The 19375-nt window shown below is 33.1% G+C and overlaps 1 protein-coding gene across 1 annotated transcript; it reads left to right on the top strand.

Moving 5' to 3' along the window:
* The first annotated feature begins 222 nt into the window (after positions 1-222).
* Positions 223-902, top strand: LOC141680550 (uncharacterized). The gene is made up of 3 exons (XM_074486745.1): positions 223-360; positions 425-706; positions 825-902. Exons 1-3 carry the CDS (start codon positions 223-225, stop codon positions 900-902), a joined length of 498 nt encoding a protein of 165 aa, XP_074342846.1.
* Positions 903-19375: the final 18473 nt, after the last annotated feature.

The following is a 19375-nucleotide window of genomic DNA, read 5'->3' as shown; positions in this document are numbered from 1 at the left end:
TTGGTTATATAAATGTTTTAAATACAATAAATTTTACAATAAATATTCTCGTTAGAATTAATAAATCTTATTATATTTTCCAATGTAAACTAGTATAGTTATTACTTGTTTTTTTATATGTTGGATTTAAAATTAATAGCATAGTTTTGTTTTTACATCATTTATCTTTTTATTAAATTTGAGAAAGAAAAAAATTACTTAGAATCCTGGGTCCCTGCTCAAATGGTTGATATGTTGCTAGGAAAGTTGGTGGATTTGTTCTACACTCGCCGAGTTGATTCAGCTAAGTGGGAAAGAAGGCTGACGCCTGACATGGAGAAAAAGCTAAATAATGAAATTTCAAAAGCATTCTCGTTTCATGTGTAGCTCGTTCATGACACTAGGTTTGAGGTTCGTGGTGAATCTCTTGATATAGTTGACGTAGGTCATTGCAATTGTAGCTGTAAAGGATGGCAGATTACTGGATTGCCATGCTGCCACGACCATTTCTGTCATCCACTGTCTTGACAGAAGTCCATATGAATATTGTTCTAGATATTTCACAGTTGACAAATATCGCTTAACGTATGCAGAGTCAATACTTCCGGTGCCTAATGTGGAGAAGCCACTTTCAGGTGAAGTGAACGAGATAGCAACGATAATAAGTCCCCCGCCAATCAAGCGTGCACCGGGTTGGCCAAAGATGAAGCAAGCTGCAGCACCAGAGGTAATTAAATGTCAACTGCAAGGGCCTTGGTCACAACAAGAAAACATGCAGGTTTGTCTTCATATAGGGAAGCCCCGTTTTTTATTTTTACTTTGTTCTTTATAATGTTCTGTGACAGGAAACTAACAGGAATGTTTCTGTAATTGCATGTTTCCTGAGTTTTGAAGAGTTACATGTTCAATTAGGTGTTGTTTAAGAAGCATTACGTACTCATATCAAGCTTCAAATAAACGAAGAATGCTACTGTTGATAGACTTGCATAAAAATTTAATGTCTGTCACTAGAAATAAGGTCTAATGAGTAGTTTACTGACCCAATTAATATATTCTTGGTTTGTGTTACACAACCAGGTTAGCAAGGATGACAAAAGAACCACAACATCCTCTACTCTTGAGCAATGGTTAGCATATTGGAGAGCTGAAAGATGATCACTCATTTGTAGGTTCAGTGTAACATGCCGAATGTTATGACATGTTATAGTACTACACATATGGAATGGAGATAATTAGGGAGGCCGTTGCAATAGATCATTTTTAACAAAGTGGAGAATTATTGGAGAAATGTAATTGATAAGTTGCTGTAGTTCCCTTTTTGAGATGGACTAAACCGGTCGAGTATTGGGTAGAACTTGCTTAGTATAGAAGTTTCAGAATTAGGTTCAACTAACTACTATGCAATTTTAGAAGCAGTGCTATTTTAATAAAGAAAAATATTTTGTGTACTTACAGAATTTGGTACATAATATCATGTGTTGTGTTTGTTTTTTTTTTGAAAAAAATGAGAATTAATTCAATAATGAAAAGTCATACGACATTTACAAGAGCAATCGAGTCGAACAAATATAAAACAAATCATATCGTTGATTAATTTAGTCTTTATGAAAACACAATCAAGCGATTTGTTGAAATTGATATATACACATGTATCGCCTTCACCAAAACCAGTTTGAGTTATCGATCGTAATTGCAAAATCATATAAATATTTATCACTGAATCAAACCTCTGAAAATCCATCAGATCTAATGTCCTGGACATCGAATCACACCAAAACACACAGCAAGCTCTCACAAGGAGAGAATAAACAAAACCCAAATAAATTGGGAACAAATCTCACCCAACAAAGATTTTATCAAACAAAAATACAATCTTGAACGATAAAAATCCTTACCCGGGGAGGAGTATTATTGAAAAATACAAACAAAACAAGGAAAATAGATGATTTGGGGCTTTCCACCGGTGAAAACCGATGGAAGCCCCGAACGGCGGCTAGAAAAAAAGAGAGGCTGAGAGAGCTTTTTTAGGGTTTGAGGAGGCAGGGGATACTGAACCCTTTTTTTTTCTCATGTGTTGTGTTTTAATTGAAATGATCTCATGTATTTAAACACCTACATCAAATAACATGTCATTATATATAAATATTTTATACAAAATTCTGTACACCTACTCCTCCTTATTAAAAATTAACAAACAATTTGAGCTCTCTTTTAAGGACCCCTGATTTGTTCTTATTAACACATTGAGTCGCAACTTCCTATATTTTTCTAACATGTAATTTCCTTAATGTACACTAGAAAAAGAAGTTAAACACAATTTTTTATTTAATCTTCCACATAATTCAAATACTCGAAGCACATTTCTCAACGTTCGGACATTTCTTGATTTTAAAACAAATTGACCTTGTCTGATATATCATAGCAAAACCAATGGTTTGCTAAATATAAGTGTAGCTATTATTTTAATTTAGCATTAAAAAATATATTTTGGTGCTAAAATAGCACGTGTCTTCAATGTTTTATTCTAAATTTTATTTCAAATTTAGATAACTTTCAAAATATATTACATTTTTTATTACAAATTTAACAACATTCCAAGTACCCCAAATTTTTAATTTCTACTTCATCCATTTTTCCTTTTTTCACTTTTTGATGGGTTGACAATTATAGCACATTGCTATATTTTGTGCTAAATTTAGCACAAACTATTGCATTGTGCTATTTTAGCACAAAATTTAGCACACCATTGGATTGAGATTTTTACTTTTTGTTCTATATTATAGTTATAGCACAAGATATAGCACCATTGGACATGGTCTTACGTGTATAATAAACATATTTCTGAAGTTAACCGATTTTATCAATAAACACCCGATTAATCTTACAAGGAAATCTATCAATTTAATTTTTAGTATTTGATTAATCATTACATGTGTTTCTTAAACAATAAATTAAATATTATTATATTTTTTAATATCCTAATTGATCAACTATTATCCGATTAATCACAATGAGGTACCTCTGCATTCTCATTTTTTAAAACACCGAAAATATTGGGTCGTGATTTGTTATAAGATAATGCGTTAAGATTTCTTAGTGTACTGTGATTATTTATGATATGATATAGAGATTGATTATTTGACTCATTCGAGATGTATCCGATACATATTTGATAAATAACTTATAAGTATTCATTTCGTCACATTTTATGTGATTTTAATTATTATTTTCATGCATTTCGATGTATTTGGAAGGGATATTTTTGCAGAATATATTTTATTTTATTTTTGTTTTATATAAAAATATAAACCTTACGTTTTCATATATAAATTAAAAAATCAAAAATATACTACGCATGATACTCCCTCCATCTCATAATATACTTCCCATTTTGACTTTTTGTACTGTTTATATTAAGCGATTGACTACTAATTTACCTCTAATCTATAATACCAAACATAGTCATGAGTGATTTTGTTTGATTCGTTTTTATGAGTACTTTAATATAATAAAGTTTTTATATTTAATACTAATACGAAATTAAAGATTTTAACAATCAAAAGTGTGTATTGACAAACGTGTCCAACATAAATAGAAAACGTTTTTAGGGACGGAGGGAGTATCTGTTCCGATTACACTGAAATATATGAAAAAGTCAATTGATCCCATAAAAATCTTCGGAGTGCCAACCGGGCTCGTTGTATGCATGAATCAAGATCCATGTGTGCGCAAACGTATAAGGTAGTGATAAAGATGTAAGGGTACATGTGATCCACGAAAAGGTGATGTGAACGAAGAATGGCCTCAAATTGAAAGACAAAATGATAGATATATGTGGACAAACAAGAATAAATGTGAACCCCTTCACTTGTGGATGCAGAAAGAAGCCTGTGATTTGTGAAGAAGAAAGGGAGGCAGGGATGCGACGGGGACATAATTGCATACACTTGTAATTGTTCAATCATTTCTATGTCTTTTTCATCATTACCCAACCCTCTTTAACTTGCATGCCTCGTCAATACGTCCAAACCTATTAATCAATTAGTTAGATCACAACCAACTATACAACTTATTTCTTTCGTTATACAATTTTCTCGTAAATCCTTTATAAATTGATTAAAAATATTCGATCAATTCGCTGAATTTTTAATAAATTATTTAATTTGTCAAAAATCGCTCAATAAATTAAAAATAGGTAGTTCAACCAAATAATTTTGATTTCTAAAATTTATAAACATATTTTTTTACGAACAAATAAATAGCTTCCATTAAATACAACGAAATAAATTCAAGACCAGACCTCAACTGCTGCTACAATCAGGTTGTAAAACAAATAACATATCAAAAATAATTAGTTAGTTTGTTTTCGGATCGTTTAACACATAGAAGCTAAAAATATCATCTTGATCACGAGGCCGAATTCCACGATCTGAGAATTTATAATTATGCCTCCTGAGTCAGAGTTTATCGCTTAAATGCGATTTACCTTAGTTCACGTGGTTCGCAAGCTATTGCGTGACCCCGTAGGATTTACTCAGTACACACCCGAACGGGTAGCGGCTGCGGTTTATTTACGATAAAAAACATAAAATAAATGCGATAAAAAAAAATAAAATAAATGCGGTGTGTATTGACGTGATTTGTTGGGCTAAACATGTGATACTACACAGGTTTTAAATTAATATTATTTGTCAAACACGTCCAACGTTATGCACGTGACCCAACTTTTATCCTCATAGCATGTAGAAACCAATTTTGTTTAATTGGTTCAACATTATAAACTAATAAAATTGTCAAGTATGTAAAAGCTGATTGTTTTCGTTATTTTAATGCTACAAAAAGTGATTAGTTTTCTGGTTTATAATTTTATATATGCATCTACCAGTCAACAACAAAAAACAAGCTCAAAAGTCAAATCAGTAATATATTTTATCATTGATAAAAAGATTAGTTACTTTCGTGATATGAAAATATGAAAATGTTCTCATTACCGGCTAGAGAAATATAGGAGTATAAGTCAATTATAGTTTTTGTTATTAAACTACAAAACTTTCTGATGCTTCTAACAGATTTATCCAAAAACAGATTTGTGAAAAATTTGCTATTGAAACTACTTTTAAACTGAAAAGTATATTTTTTCCAAATAAAATTTATCCAACTAGGATTTAAAACAGGGTTTTATTAAAGAACAAATTATTACTCCTAAATTTTAAAAAAAAACTGAGATATATTCACTATTCAGAAAAAAATATGATATAATTTCCAAAATTGTTTTTAGAAGAGTTGAGAATGAACAAAATAATTGAATCACTTTTCTTTAAAAATTTAATTTTTTCGAAAGAGTTGAAAATATAAAAGGATCCACTAGAGGAAATTCGGGTAAATACGACCGGCCAAAAACCGGTTGTATTTAGTTAAATACGACCGAAAACGGTCGTATTTAACTAAATATGACCGGTTTTTGGCCCGGTCGTATTCGGTCGCGTCATATTTAGTAAGCGATCGAATTTAGTATGCTTAATTCGACCAGTTTCTGTTGAATTTAAATTTGTCAATTTCATTACTTAGAATTTTAAATTTTCGTTTGAAATTTAAAAATCCCGTCCAAAAAATTTAAATTTCGTAAAATTTCAAAAATCCCGCCCAAAATAATAAATTTGACCGTATTTACTCATTTATCAAATTCGACCGGATTTAGTTAAACTTAAATTTCAACTGCTTTCAGTATAAAATCAATTTCAACTGAATTTGGTCGATTATTATTTTCAACCGGATTCAGACGAATTAATTAAACAAAAATTCAAAAAAAAAATCATGTTCTGAGGAGCCTCTAATAATAGCCAAAATCACAAAATAATAAACCAAACACAATTAAATAAAGCCAATACATGGCTTAAATTCATAATACTAATCAGTCAAGTACCACTAGTTTCATTACTTCATAAATACGGGAAAGCTTAAACTGAGTACAAGTTTAAACTGAGTACATGTCGTAGTTTAACAAAAGAGTTATATCATCCAACAAGGGGAGCCAATTTCATTAGTTCACAAAAGCTGAGCAAAATTACCAGGCTAATATACAAGACCTATATCAGCGGATAGTTGTGTGCATCGAGGTCTTCATCTTCATTTCCGCCTCGTACTTCATCTCCATTGTTGCCGCTGTTGTCCACAACCTGATCAACAGGCACAACTTCCTATATAACCATAACATACCAGACATACCAAACATAAGCATACTGGAGTATTGAGAAGTAACACAAGGCAGCACAAGAAAAATATACCACATGTATATTAGAAAAAAAAACAGAGAACTGATGAGAACTAAGGCAGCACAAGAAAAATATACCATATTCTATAAGTTTTTTCTTTTGGTAATTTTACTGGCTACATTAAATGTGATAGCCATCAAAAGTACAGTATGATCTTAATTAATGAGTACTAAGAATTGGTTTTCTGTAGCCAACCAAATTATCAATTCCAACTATATGGATAATGCAGGATTTGCATTCTGCAAACCGACAGCATAATAACAATACCTACTATTACTAGAATATGAGTTTTCTGAATCAAGCGTCAATGGGATGAAATGTGGCTACCTAGCAGCACTCATTTAATTTAAAGGCTTTGATAAAGTGACTAAATTTGTGCCCAACAATAAGACTGGCTCAAACTAATTAGCCAAATGGTAAACAGAATGTAAAAGCATTATCTTAAACCATAGACACTAAATTGAAGTGACACTGTAGCTTATATAACATATCTTTATATGGTAGTTCACGATGACAATTTACATCAAAAAGAGTTAACAACAGTTTTCTAAAGAAGGATGTGTTATCTTTAAAGTAGGATAAACCATGGACTACCATTATCATCCGGTAGTTCACTTCATAAGGATTAATAATACAACAAAGAGGGTGGAATCAAATATTCCGCGGTTCTGTAAAATGATTAAAAATAATCAACGGGTTATTTTAAGAAACTATTTACAGAGACTAACTACAAATTAGATTCTACATGTTGCAGATTGCATCCTCCTGGTCTTATTTTACCACCCACGCAGATAAGAATACTTATTATGTATATGAAATTTATTACAATTTAGTTTAAGTTTTATATATCATTTCTCAGTAAACTGAACATATACTAAAATTAATTAAGGCTGCTGTTGGCTCTCAGTTTTTATAAACCCTACTTACTTAGAGTTACTGTGCATGTTGTATTGGTGTACGTATGGGCCATGGAAATTAAACAATAAGAGACAGTCCTTAATTCATCAAAAAGGGACAAAGCTTAATCTTTTCATATAAACGTATAAATGAGATCATGCAAAAGTAAAAAATAAAATGCAACAAGACAAACAAAAATTACTGATCACATAAACAAAATAACAGTTTTCATATTTTTATAAAATAAAATCACTAATCATACATACATTATTTAGATAAGACCCAAAATCAGAGCAGTACTTAGCGATTAGAAAATGTAATTAAAATATCACTTCCAAGATCAGTACTTAGCGATTAAAAAAAGAATATTACCTCAATAATTATCTTGTCATTCTTTTCCAAAATCGGACCAAGCAAACCAGTTGTTGCCCGAACGTAATGACTGTGCAATGATTGTTGACTCGGGTCCGAAAGGGCAATATAGGCTAATTTACGCACCTCCTCGTCAAGAATGGTTTGCTTCACCTCACGTGTGGGTAAAGAGCGAACCATCTCCTACACCGCATCTAGGATCTCCGACATCATCTTGTATATATCATCTGGAACATCAACTTCAGATTGTTGTTTCACTACCTTCTGTTTTTTTATCACTTGCGACGCATCCCGCGCGCCCAGAAGCTCAGCCAAACTGTCTTGGGGATGAAGGCTGATTCTTCCTTTCCTTGGGGATCTTGCCCTAGCCAACACAATAACTTCTTTTTTCTGATTAAATTCCTTTAGGCTCCGAGGGGATGTTGGTTCTTCAAGAAGCTCGAACTCAGGTGCCAATTCAACCCGCATCTTTTTCATTTTTTCCTGCAAGAATTAAAAACAAGAAATCCATCTTATATCATAATTAAAGAAAGTAATAATTGAATACAAGAAAATGAAAAAGAAATACAAGAAATTGAAAGAGAAAATGTTGCATATATTACAAACCTGCAGATTTTGGACAACGGGTTGAGTGGGATCGTACACCATACCCATGAATTCATCTTCGGAGATAGGCAACTCTCCTCTAGCCTCTCTTTCTTCATTTATTTCCTGAAAAAATACCACGAAACAGTTATGACGCGATAAAAAATGAAAATGCAGATTAATTAAAAAGAGAGAATCCTACCTAACGTCTCTGCTCAAATGATTTCGCCCCCCTGCGGGATACAATATCAACCTTACTTCGGGCAATCTGGGAATTAGTGGACATGTTTTTAAATGATTCATCCTCCCAATAGTCGCACATAGAATTCCATGTGCGCTGCGAGTAGTAGTAGGGCTTCAATCCTTCATCCCTAATGTTGAAATCTTTCTCGGTATATCCACATTCCAATAGTTGCTTCACTTTATCCTAAAGTCGGCTTCTCTCAGCACCAAGATAAGACTTCCAATTTTTTATGCAGATAGGCTCTTACAATTGGTCCCCGTCTTCATCATCATAAGGAAAGGGATAAGTATAATACTCCTGCCAAACCAAATGACACAATATTAATAAAAAAACAGAATCGTAAATTTCACAAAACACTGATATTACATAATTATTTGAACTAGAACACACAACAAAACAACTATCATGAATAAGTTAAATAAACAGTTAAAAAGGTAATATCAATTTCTAGTGGCTATTCAAGTTGGGAACAGGAGAATCAGTTTCTAGTATCCAACCGAAAATTACACCTATTATCTATTATAAGTTAAATGCCTTTTGTACTTTCAACAGTTGTCTCACTTCCAGTTTGATATCGTCAAGAATTCAAAGTATACAGAAAACTGTTTAATAGATTTACGTAATTATAAGGTGCACATATTTGATTAGTAAGCACAAACTAAGATATGATCGGGGTCAGGTGTAACAGGTGTAAGTGTATATAACAGGTAATTAGATGAACCGAGCACTGAAATTCGAAAACGAGAGTGATAAAAATAGAAATTGGGGGAAATACTAACAATACTTTATCAACTGATTTTTCTAATACAACAAATAGATAAATTGTAAGGACTAAGGTACATACATGAACTAAGCAACTGCATTTTTAAAAATAACTTAGTTTTAATAATGTATTTAATAATTATAAAATAACAATTAGGCAGTGTAATAAGAAAACACACAGATAAGGCATAAAAAATCTAGGGCTCAAAGTTTTGATATCTCGTGTGATCTTGACAATGTCGATAACTTGGAAAACACGAAAACACACATCTCAGTTTTCTTAAGGTCAGGAGAGCGAAACCAATACATATAATGGACCACATATCAGATTTAGGTATAGATTATATAACAAAACTGCATAGTATTTAGGTGAAAGAACAGAACAGTAAATTGCACAATAAATAAGCGAAGGTAATTACTTACTTTAAAGTTCTTGATACATGAGTTGTAAAAAACTTCACGTGAAGGTCCCTTTGTCCAGATCGTATCTTCATCAAATTTCATGCGAATAATGTGCCCAAGAGTTTTTTTCGGTGTATGTTCCAAAAAGCTATAACAAATAACAAAAATAGATTAGATTACGATGCATATTTTCACACATTTAAAGTGCAAGAAGCTAGAAGTTTAATATTCATTGGACTCAAAATATGAATAGAGACTAAAAAGAAGGAATAGACCTATCTTGATAAACAGAATGATATATACTATTAGTTAAGCGAGGTTTCTGATATAACCAGCGCACATATAAATTTAACATGAAATGAAACACTAATCTGGAACTTCTATAAATATATCTAATGTGTTAATGTGCTACTTCTATTGTGCTTGTCCTCGTAGTTTTACTGTATCGTATAAATCAGAACATAGAGACAGAAGAAATACATTAAAAGAAGAGTACAATTCTATTTGTAATAACTACGCGAATAATACAGAAGTAGAAAACATTAAAACAAGGGTGAAGACTAAAGAGAATATGTAATATTTTACATACTAACACTTTTACTAACAATCTAAACCCTTAACACTTTTACCAGTGTGATCATTTCCTCACAGTGACTTCTCGGATAAATTTCTCACTCATGAGCACACCATTATAACAGAGAAAAGTTAAGATATTATTCATGAATCTGATATACAATATAAGAAAACCTTTATAGTAGTTTACATAGGACAACAAGGTCGAGATCAGTAAATACACAAAAGACATACTTATGTTCCTGAGTTCACATTATTGAGGAGTGGCTTTTAAAGCTTTACACATTCCAATTTACACAGAATTATTTGCAATGCTTATGTCTGTGTAGATAGAATCTTTTCAGCCGACTGATACATAGTCTGATCTGATGTATGTCATACGATATAATATATGTTAACAATAATTAATCAAAGGTAATAATCAGATTAGCAAACAGATTAGGCTTAATTAAGAATTACAACACAATACCCAGATAACCTCATTCTTCTGATTTTACTAACAACCTATAATATACCAACCCATCTCCTGGTTTCGGGTGCCTGAGATCGAGATTTTAAAGACTTATTACTCAAGATCACACAAATTTGATTAACAAAAAGAACTTACATTATACTAAATGATACCATCACAGGCATATAACTTAGCAAAATATAAAATATTTAATACAAGTATCATCTAAACTACTAGCTTACTCGAGAATAGAAATTGCATACAATCTCTTACCCTTTCTCGTTAAGAAGAAAATGAATCGTTGGCCTTGCATCTGGTGCCGGTTTCCTCGAGTAGTCCCCTTCAGAGCAGTTTCGCCTTTTCCTCTCAAATATTATTTTGCGGCTACTTTCACCAACCTCTTTAGTCCCTTCCACAAATCTTTCTTCATCACCCATGTCTTCTTTACCCTTCCGTGATTTTGGACCAGCCCAGACCACCTGCAAAACAAACAGTAATTACTATAAGCTGACAATCTATTACCGCTGGAAATTATCAAATATAGATGCTATGTGCATTCAAGTATGTATTTAACCATCCTGAGCCTCCTACTAGTAGGCATCCAACACCAGCATTAACATAACCTTTGCAACTGCCCATTTCTTTCATCACCCATATCATTAACACACCTCTCCCTCTCTCTCTCTCCCTCCTCCCTCTCTCTGCTCCTCTCTCTCCCCCCTCCCTCTCTCTGCTTCTCTCTCTCTCACTCTCTCTCCCTCCCTCCTCTCTCTTTTTATATATATATACCTCTTTCTGTGTGTATTAATGCAAGAAACAAACCTAAAAATATAACAGCAATCACAGTTTAAAGACAAAAAAGGTACCTTAAATTGAACCCTAAAACAAATTAGAAAAACCTCCAAAACCCCCAGACACTAGAAAAAATAAATTAGGGTTAACAAATATAAAACCCCCAAATTACCAAATTAGGTTTTACAAATACAAAACCCCCAAAATAGGGTTTACATAGAGACAGAGTAGGAGAGTTTCATGACACATAAGAGGGAGGGAGAGAGAGAGAGAGAGAGAGAGAGAAAGAAAGAGCGAGCAGGGGAATCACCTGTGAACGGATTATCTCTTTGATAAACGGACTCGAGCCTTCTTGAGCCATAGAAATAGAGCAGAATCACTGGTAAACTTATTCGGAGTTTGAGCAGAGAATAAACCCTAATTTTATCTGATATTAGAGGCGACGATAGAAATGGTAAGAATGAGATGACTCTGCTTATATATCAAACATAAAATTGATCGGAAATGTTCGAATTTAGCCGAGGCCCAAATTTGACTGATTGCGGTCAAATTTAGCCAAGGACCAAATTTGACTAATTGTGGTCGAATTTAATGTACCATAATATTATGGCTCCTCTGCCCTACTGTATAAATCCTCTGTTTTGGTTCAACATAACAAAAATATCATCCCATCATATATAAATAAATCTAACATATATGTAATTAAAATCAAATTAAAGTAGTTAAATTAATAAAAATAGTTTTTTTGTACACATATCATAAAAATTTCAAAATTACACTAAATCATCGTTATCACTTAATTCATCATTGTCGTTCTCATTGGTGTCTTCGTCTTTTTCATCTTTTTTATTTTCTTCTTCCTCGTTTTCATCCATCGAATAGTCATTTTCAAACATCCTCAAGTCAATAAAGAAATTTAAGGGATCCCGAACAATAACTTTTTCGACGTGTGATGATGAAGCATTCGACACTTCATTTTGTAGAGCTTCATCATTGATTTTGTTCCTTTCTTGAGTTGATATACTTTCATCAACTAGTCGTCTCTTCGTTGTTAAAACCGTGTACCATGGTAATTTCACATTCAAAATATTTGGTGCATAGTATACTTGGTGGGCTTAACTAGCCAACACAAAAACGTCTTCGACATTTAGTTTTAATTTCACATTCACCATTGTCATCCGATATTTATCAACTTTGACATGTTTTGTATGATCAAACCAATGACATTTGAAGACCATCACTTTATGCCCATTATGATATAAAAGTTTGAAAATTTCTTGTATTCTTCCGTAATAATTGCCATAACATTCTTGATAAGAAGTTCCTACAATTATAAATGTTTAAATTTAAGAACAAATGGAAATGAAAATGTACAACTACGTTATTAAGAAAAAAAATAAATTTCTCACCTATGACAATTACACCGGAATTTGGTGGTGAGCTCGTTTGTGTTTACGCAATCAAATTTGTAACCATTGCACTTGCATGCTTTATAAGGCTCCACTTTATTCAATGGACCTCTTATTAGGTCTATGAATTTTTCCTTGAGCTTCTCATCATCTTTGACCTAAAATAAATGTGAGAAAATTAATTCATCCAAGATTTGTAAATATGTTGCATTTATTAAATGAAATGCAAACCCTTCTTTCGAACCAATCTTTGAATTGTTCTTTTTGAAATTTTTCCTTTTCCGCATCATTAAAATGTGGGTATTGTCGTTCTACCAACTTTTGGAATCCACTACATATATTCAAATTAAAACAATCAAAATTTATATTGTAAACTTGTTAGATATATTTGAGATGTCATGTCTAATATGTTTCATGTTTAGTTTTCAGATCTTAACTAACAGGAAATATCAGTACTTACTGGAATTAGGACTAACTAGAAGTCAGGACTTAAGGATATCAGGACTTAGATTATCAGAAGATAATATCAGAAGATGGATATCAGAACTTAAGTACTGGAGGACTAACAGTTAAGGAAGGAATCTGATTCACAGGAAAGAAGATCGAGACTAATACAAGAAGAAGATATGCATGGAAAGAGTTAGAGGACTAGAAGAATTATATAAGATATCTGGTTGATATATTTTAGGAGACATAATTAAATTTCATATCAACTAGAAGTTATCTTGTAACTGTGTGTCTATATAAACACAGACATAGGTTTACTCTATAAGAGTTACGATCATCGAGAAGATCATATATTGTAACCTAGCAGCTCTCGTGATATTTGTTCATCACTGAGAGAGAACAGTTTCATTGTAATAGAGTTTATTATATCGAATACATCTGTTTTCTATTACTTGTACTTTAAATCGATTTGATTGTATTCTATACTGTATTCAACCCCCTTCTACAGTGTTGTGTGACATAACAAGTGGTATCAGAGCCTATCTGTTAACACACATACAGTAAAGATCCAAAACAATCATGTCTGAAGAAGCAGAAAATCCAACCAAGCCCGCCAAAACTGAAGAAACTCCAAAGACTCAAACCCATAGTCGATATGAGACTATCAGGGTTCCCATGTTGAGACCTTCTGAGTATCCCATATGGAAAGTGAAGATGGCTATGCTTCTGGAAGCTACAGATCCAGAATACCTTGACAGAATTTATGAAGGACCGCATAAGCCAACCAAACACTCTGTTGTAGTTGCAGATCAACCAGCAAAGACCATACCAAAGGAAAAAAGTGAATACACAACTGAAGATATCTCATCTATTGCCAAGGATGCAAAGGTAAGGCATTTGCTGCATAATGCCATTGATAATGTCATGTCAAATAGGGTAATTCAATGCAAGACTGCAAAGGAGATATGGGATGCTTTTGAGACAAGGTGTCAGGGAACTGATGCAATCAAGAAAAATAGGAGGACTATACTCACTCAAGAGTATGAGCACTTTGACTCAAAAAGTGATGAGTCATTAACTAACTTATATGACAGGTTTGTCAAACTCTTGAATGATCTGTCACTGGTGGACAAGGAATATGACATTGAAGATTCAAATCTAAAATTCCTTTTAGCTCTTCTTGAAAGTTGGGATTTGAAGCTACTATTATAAGAGACAACTATGCTCTTGATGAAATTACTCTTGATGAAATTTATAGAATGCTCAAGACTTATGAACTTGAGATAGATCAAAGAAGCAAGAGACATGGGAGAAAGTCAAGGACAGTTGCTCTTAATGCTGAGGAGGAATCCCCCAAAATGTCTGTCTCAAAGAAAGGAAAAGGAAAGGCTCTCATCATAAAGTCTGATTCAGAATCATCAAGTTCTGATGATAATGATTCAGAAACTGAAAGTCTACCTGAAGTAGATACTGATAAAGAGATGATGAAGCTGTGTGCTCTTATGGTGAAGGGTATCACAAAGATAGCCTACAGGAAATTCAGAAGAGGAAAGAAGTTTTCCAGGAAAGGTAGAAGTTCTGATAAGAAGGGCTTCAGAAAATCTGAAGGTAAAGGAGGAAAGTCTGACATAGGAGATTACTCAAATGTCAAATGCTACAACTGTGGTGAGAAAGGCCACATATCTCCTGACTACAAGAAAGGAAATAGTGATAAAGGCAAGGCTCTTGTCATAAAGAAGAAAAACTGGACAGACACCTCAGATTCTGAAGATGAGGAGAACTATGCCTTGATGGCAAATGCTAATAGCAATTCTGATGCTGCTGAGTTAAAGATACCTCAAACAACTTATGCATTTCATACTGATGATATTACTGAGTTGAGATTATATCTTAAAACCATGTTTATTAGCTATAGAGATCAAACTTTAACATATGAAAGATTAACTTCTGAAAATCTTGCTTTTAAAAAGAGGAATGATTATTTAGAAAAAGAGTTAGTTATGTTCCATCAAACTCAGAAGGATAGAGATGATGCTTTTTATGTTAGAGATGAAGTGCTAAAAATGAATAAATCTCTAAAAACTGAGTTAGAAAAGGAGAGAGAGATTATTAGGACATGGACTAACTCTGGCAGAGCAACTCAGGATATACTAAGTAGTGGGAATTGGAAGGAGGGCTTAGGTTATGGAGATGAGAAAAGTGAAAAAGGAACTGAACAAGTTAAGCCAATTATTGTTAAACAGACTACTAAGCCAAAGGTAAATCCTGTTAAATTTGTAGCTAAAACTGTTAAGTCTGATTCTGAAAAGATGAAAGATATTGAGGCAGAAGTGATAGTAGAGTCAACTTCTGATAAATTAGAATAGGATAAACCAACTGAAGTTAAAATAGGCTTAATGAAAAAGAAACAGCTTAAACATAAGCTGAAAGAGATTACCAGTATAAACAAGGTAAAGGTAGCTAGGAAAAATAGGAATGGAAAGGAAGGTGTGAATAAAAGTAACAATTATATGCCTGTTCCTAATGCTCCTAGAAAGAAATGCTATAACTGTGGAAATTCTAACCATCTGGCTTCTTTTTGCAGGAAGAATAAGAATATAAACTCCTTACCTTCTAAGTCAGGAGTTAAGAGTCAGTCTGTTAGATTTAAGCCACAAAATCCTTGTTTTCATTGTGGTAGTATATGGCATTCCATTTATACTTGTAAGGAATATCATAGTTTGTACTATGATTATTATCAGATAAAACCTTCTTTGAAGAAAGTTGCTTTAATTCCTTCTAGTGTAAAGTATGATGCAAAGTCTGATACTGTTAATACTGATAAGAAAATTGTTAGCATAAACTCTAGTGTTAAATCCGCTGCAAATGTTAACAAACTTAAAAAGGCCAAAGGATCCAAGCGAGTCTGGGTCCTTAAAACTAACCAATAGTGGTATTTGTGATTGCAGGGCAACAGGAAAAACATCCTAGTTCTGGACAGTGGATGTTTAGGACATATGACTGGAAATAAAGCCCTGCTATCAGATTTAGTGGAGAAAGTTGGCCCAAAAGTTTTTTATGGAGATGGCAATATTGGAAAAACTCTGGGATATGGCAAGATCAATCTTGGGAATGTCATCATTGAAAAAGTAGCTCTTGTCTCAGGACTTAAACACAATCTGTTAAGTATAAGTCAAATCTGTGACATAGGTTATCATGTGGATTTCTTTGAAGAATACTGTGAAGTTATATGTAATTCAACTGGCAAAGTGGTTCTGAAAGGATACAGGCATGGTAACATTTATGAAGCCAGACTTTCAACAAGTACTGATGGTTCTACAATCTGTCTGTTGAGTAGAGCATCAATTGAAGAAAGCTGGAATTGGCACAAGAAACTCTCTCATTTAAATTTTAACAATATAAATGAGCTTGTAAAGATAGATCTTGTGAGAGAACTGCCAAAAACAATATTTGCTCCTGATGGCCTTTGTGTATCATGTCATAAGGCAAAACAAAGAAAATCTTCTTTTAAGAGCAAAATTGAGTCATCAATTCTTGAGCCTTATCACCTACTGCATGTTGATCTATTTGGTCCAGTCAATGTCATGTCTATTACAAATAAGAAATATGCTATGGTTATAGTGGATGAGTTCACAAGGTACACTTATGTGTACTTCTTGCACAAGAAGACTGAAACTGCATCTACCCTAACTGATCATGTCAGACAGCTGGATAAATTGATCAAAGATTCTCTTAAAATAATAAGGAGTGATAATGGCACTGAGTTCAAGAATTCAATCATGGAAGAGTTCTGCAAAGATCATGGAATCAAACAGGAATTTTCTGCACCTGGAACTCCACAACAAAATGGAGTTGTAGAAAGAAAGAACAGGACTGTCATTGAAGCTGCACGAACAATGCTTGATGAAGCAAAGCTACCAACCTATTTTTGGGCTGAAGCTGTACAAACTGCTTGTTTTACACAAAATGCTACACTTATAAACAAGCATGGAAAAACACCATATGAGATGGTGAATAAGAAGAAGCCAAATCTGAAATACTTTTATGTATTTGGTTGCAAGTATTTTGTTCTTCAGACTCATCCTGAACAGCTGTCCAAATTTGATCTAAAAGCTGATGAAGGAATTTTTGTTGAATATCCACTTTCCACAAAAGCCTTCAGAGTCTACAATTTGAGAACAAGAGTTGTCATGGAATCTATCAATGTCTCTTTTGATGATAAGAGAATTACTGGACTTAAAGATTTCGATGATCATGATCAGCTGAGATTTGAGAATGAAGATTTAAATTCTGATTCTGGAAATTCTGATGACTTAAATCCTGATCCTGTAAGTTCTGATGGATTACGTTCTGATATTGAAACTGTGGTAACAACTCCAAAGGAAAATGCACCTGTCCAGGGGGAGCAAGCTGAAGAACCTACCATATCTCAAGACTCTCGGGAAGCATCAGAACCTGTCACTGGCTCTTCAAGTTCTGATTCATCTAGTTCTGATGAGCCAAATACTGATAATTCTGGAAGCTCTGATTCTTCAACTCCTAAAAAATCAAATTCAATTTCTGAAGCCTCAGAGAGCATAACTACAGAGGGAGCATCAGAAAATGCTGATGGAGACATCATGGATCATGGGGGAGGATCCAATTCTAGAGATCAACTTCCATCTGCAAGGAAGTGGACTAAAACACATTCACCTGATTTAATCATTGGAGATCCTGAAGCAGGTGTCAGAACTAGAACTGCAACTTCAAATGAATGTCTCTATCATTCTTTTCTCTCTCAGACTGAAACAAAGAAAGTGGAAGAAGGTCTTCAAGATGCTGATTGGGTGCAAGTAATGCAGGAAGAGTTAAATGAATTTGAAAGAAATAAAGTCTGGACCTTAGTGCCAAGACCAAAGAACATATCAGTTGTTGGTACAAAATGGGTGTTCAGAAACACAACTAACAGTTATGTCATAATTACAAGGAATAAAGCAAGACTGGTTGCTAAAGGCTACTCTCAACAGGAGGGTATTGATTATGATGAAACATTTGTACCAGTTGCTAGATTAGAGGCCATAAGGATCTTTTTGGCTTATGCTGCTCACAAGAAGTTTAAAGTCTTTCAAATGGATGTGAAAAGTGCTTTTCTCAATGGAGAATTGGAAGAAGAGGTATATATGTAATATCCGGGATATATCGTGTAATTATTTTTGCTATTAAATAATTATTATGTGTGTTCAGTATCTATTCTTTGAGTTAATTGTTAAGTGATATCTGTACTTGGATATTCAAAAATAATATTAATTGAGTATTTTAATTTTTATATGTCCAAAATAAAATATAAATAATTGTCATATCTTCCTAATTATTTTTATGTTGATTTATGGATTTATAAGAATCATATAAAATTTCTAAAATCTTTTTCCGGGTAATTAAAATCTATTTTATAAAAACAGGAACCAACCGACGTCACCCGTTGTTACGTTTTTGGAACCCGAAACTCTTCCGAAAACTCCTTCCTAACCTAATTGTAATATTCCGAGCATATTCCATGTTTCGACTTTTTCGATCCGGCGTACGGTTCGTTCTGCGCGGGTCCCGGCGCAACATTTTCGATACAATATTCGTTTCGGTAAATCAATAAAACCCGTATTTTCGATAAACGGGAGCTTTTTATTAAACTATCCCAATTATCACTTCGTAGTACGTGTAACCAGGCGCTGAGACCAAGACCGCAGTACAAATTGTACTGATTTGGATAATTATCCCGAAAACCGATACCGTTTGGATTAGTTTTTATAAATAAACGTACCGTTTTATATCCGGAATGATCCAACGGGATACTAATTTTCCATAAATATAAATAGCCTTTTACCGTATTTTATTTTGTATCAAAATCATTTACAGACAGATAATTATATAATTTTACAGAGAAAAATCATATATTCATAAACTGTTCCAAGAATCAAACCAATTTTTGAAGGTGTTAGTGATCTTTGTTTGAAAAGCTCGAGTACTGGATTTGAAGGTCTTGAAAAGCTCTATCAGAATCTGTAATCCATATACCTGCAGAATCAAAGGTTTATTTTCTGAAAATTTATTTATTTTCGAATTTATTTTATTAAAAATATAAATTTTTGTTCGGATGATTGTTTGTATGATTTGATGATTGCATGTTGTAGAGCTTGTTTTCCTGATGATTTTCATA

The sequence above is a fragment of the Apium graveolens genome, chromosome 8 (assembly GCF_009905375.1).
Source record: "Apium graveolens cultivar Ventura chromosome 8, ASM990537v1, whole genome shotgun sequence".
NCBI classification, from domain to species: Eukaryota; Viridiplantae; Streptophyta; class Magnoliopsida; order Apiales; family Apiaceae; genus Apium; species Apium graveolens.
The sequence above is the reverse complement of the archived record's forward strand: the minus strand, read 5'-3'. Positions and strand labels throughout refer to the sequence as shown.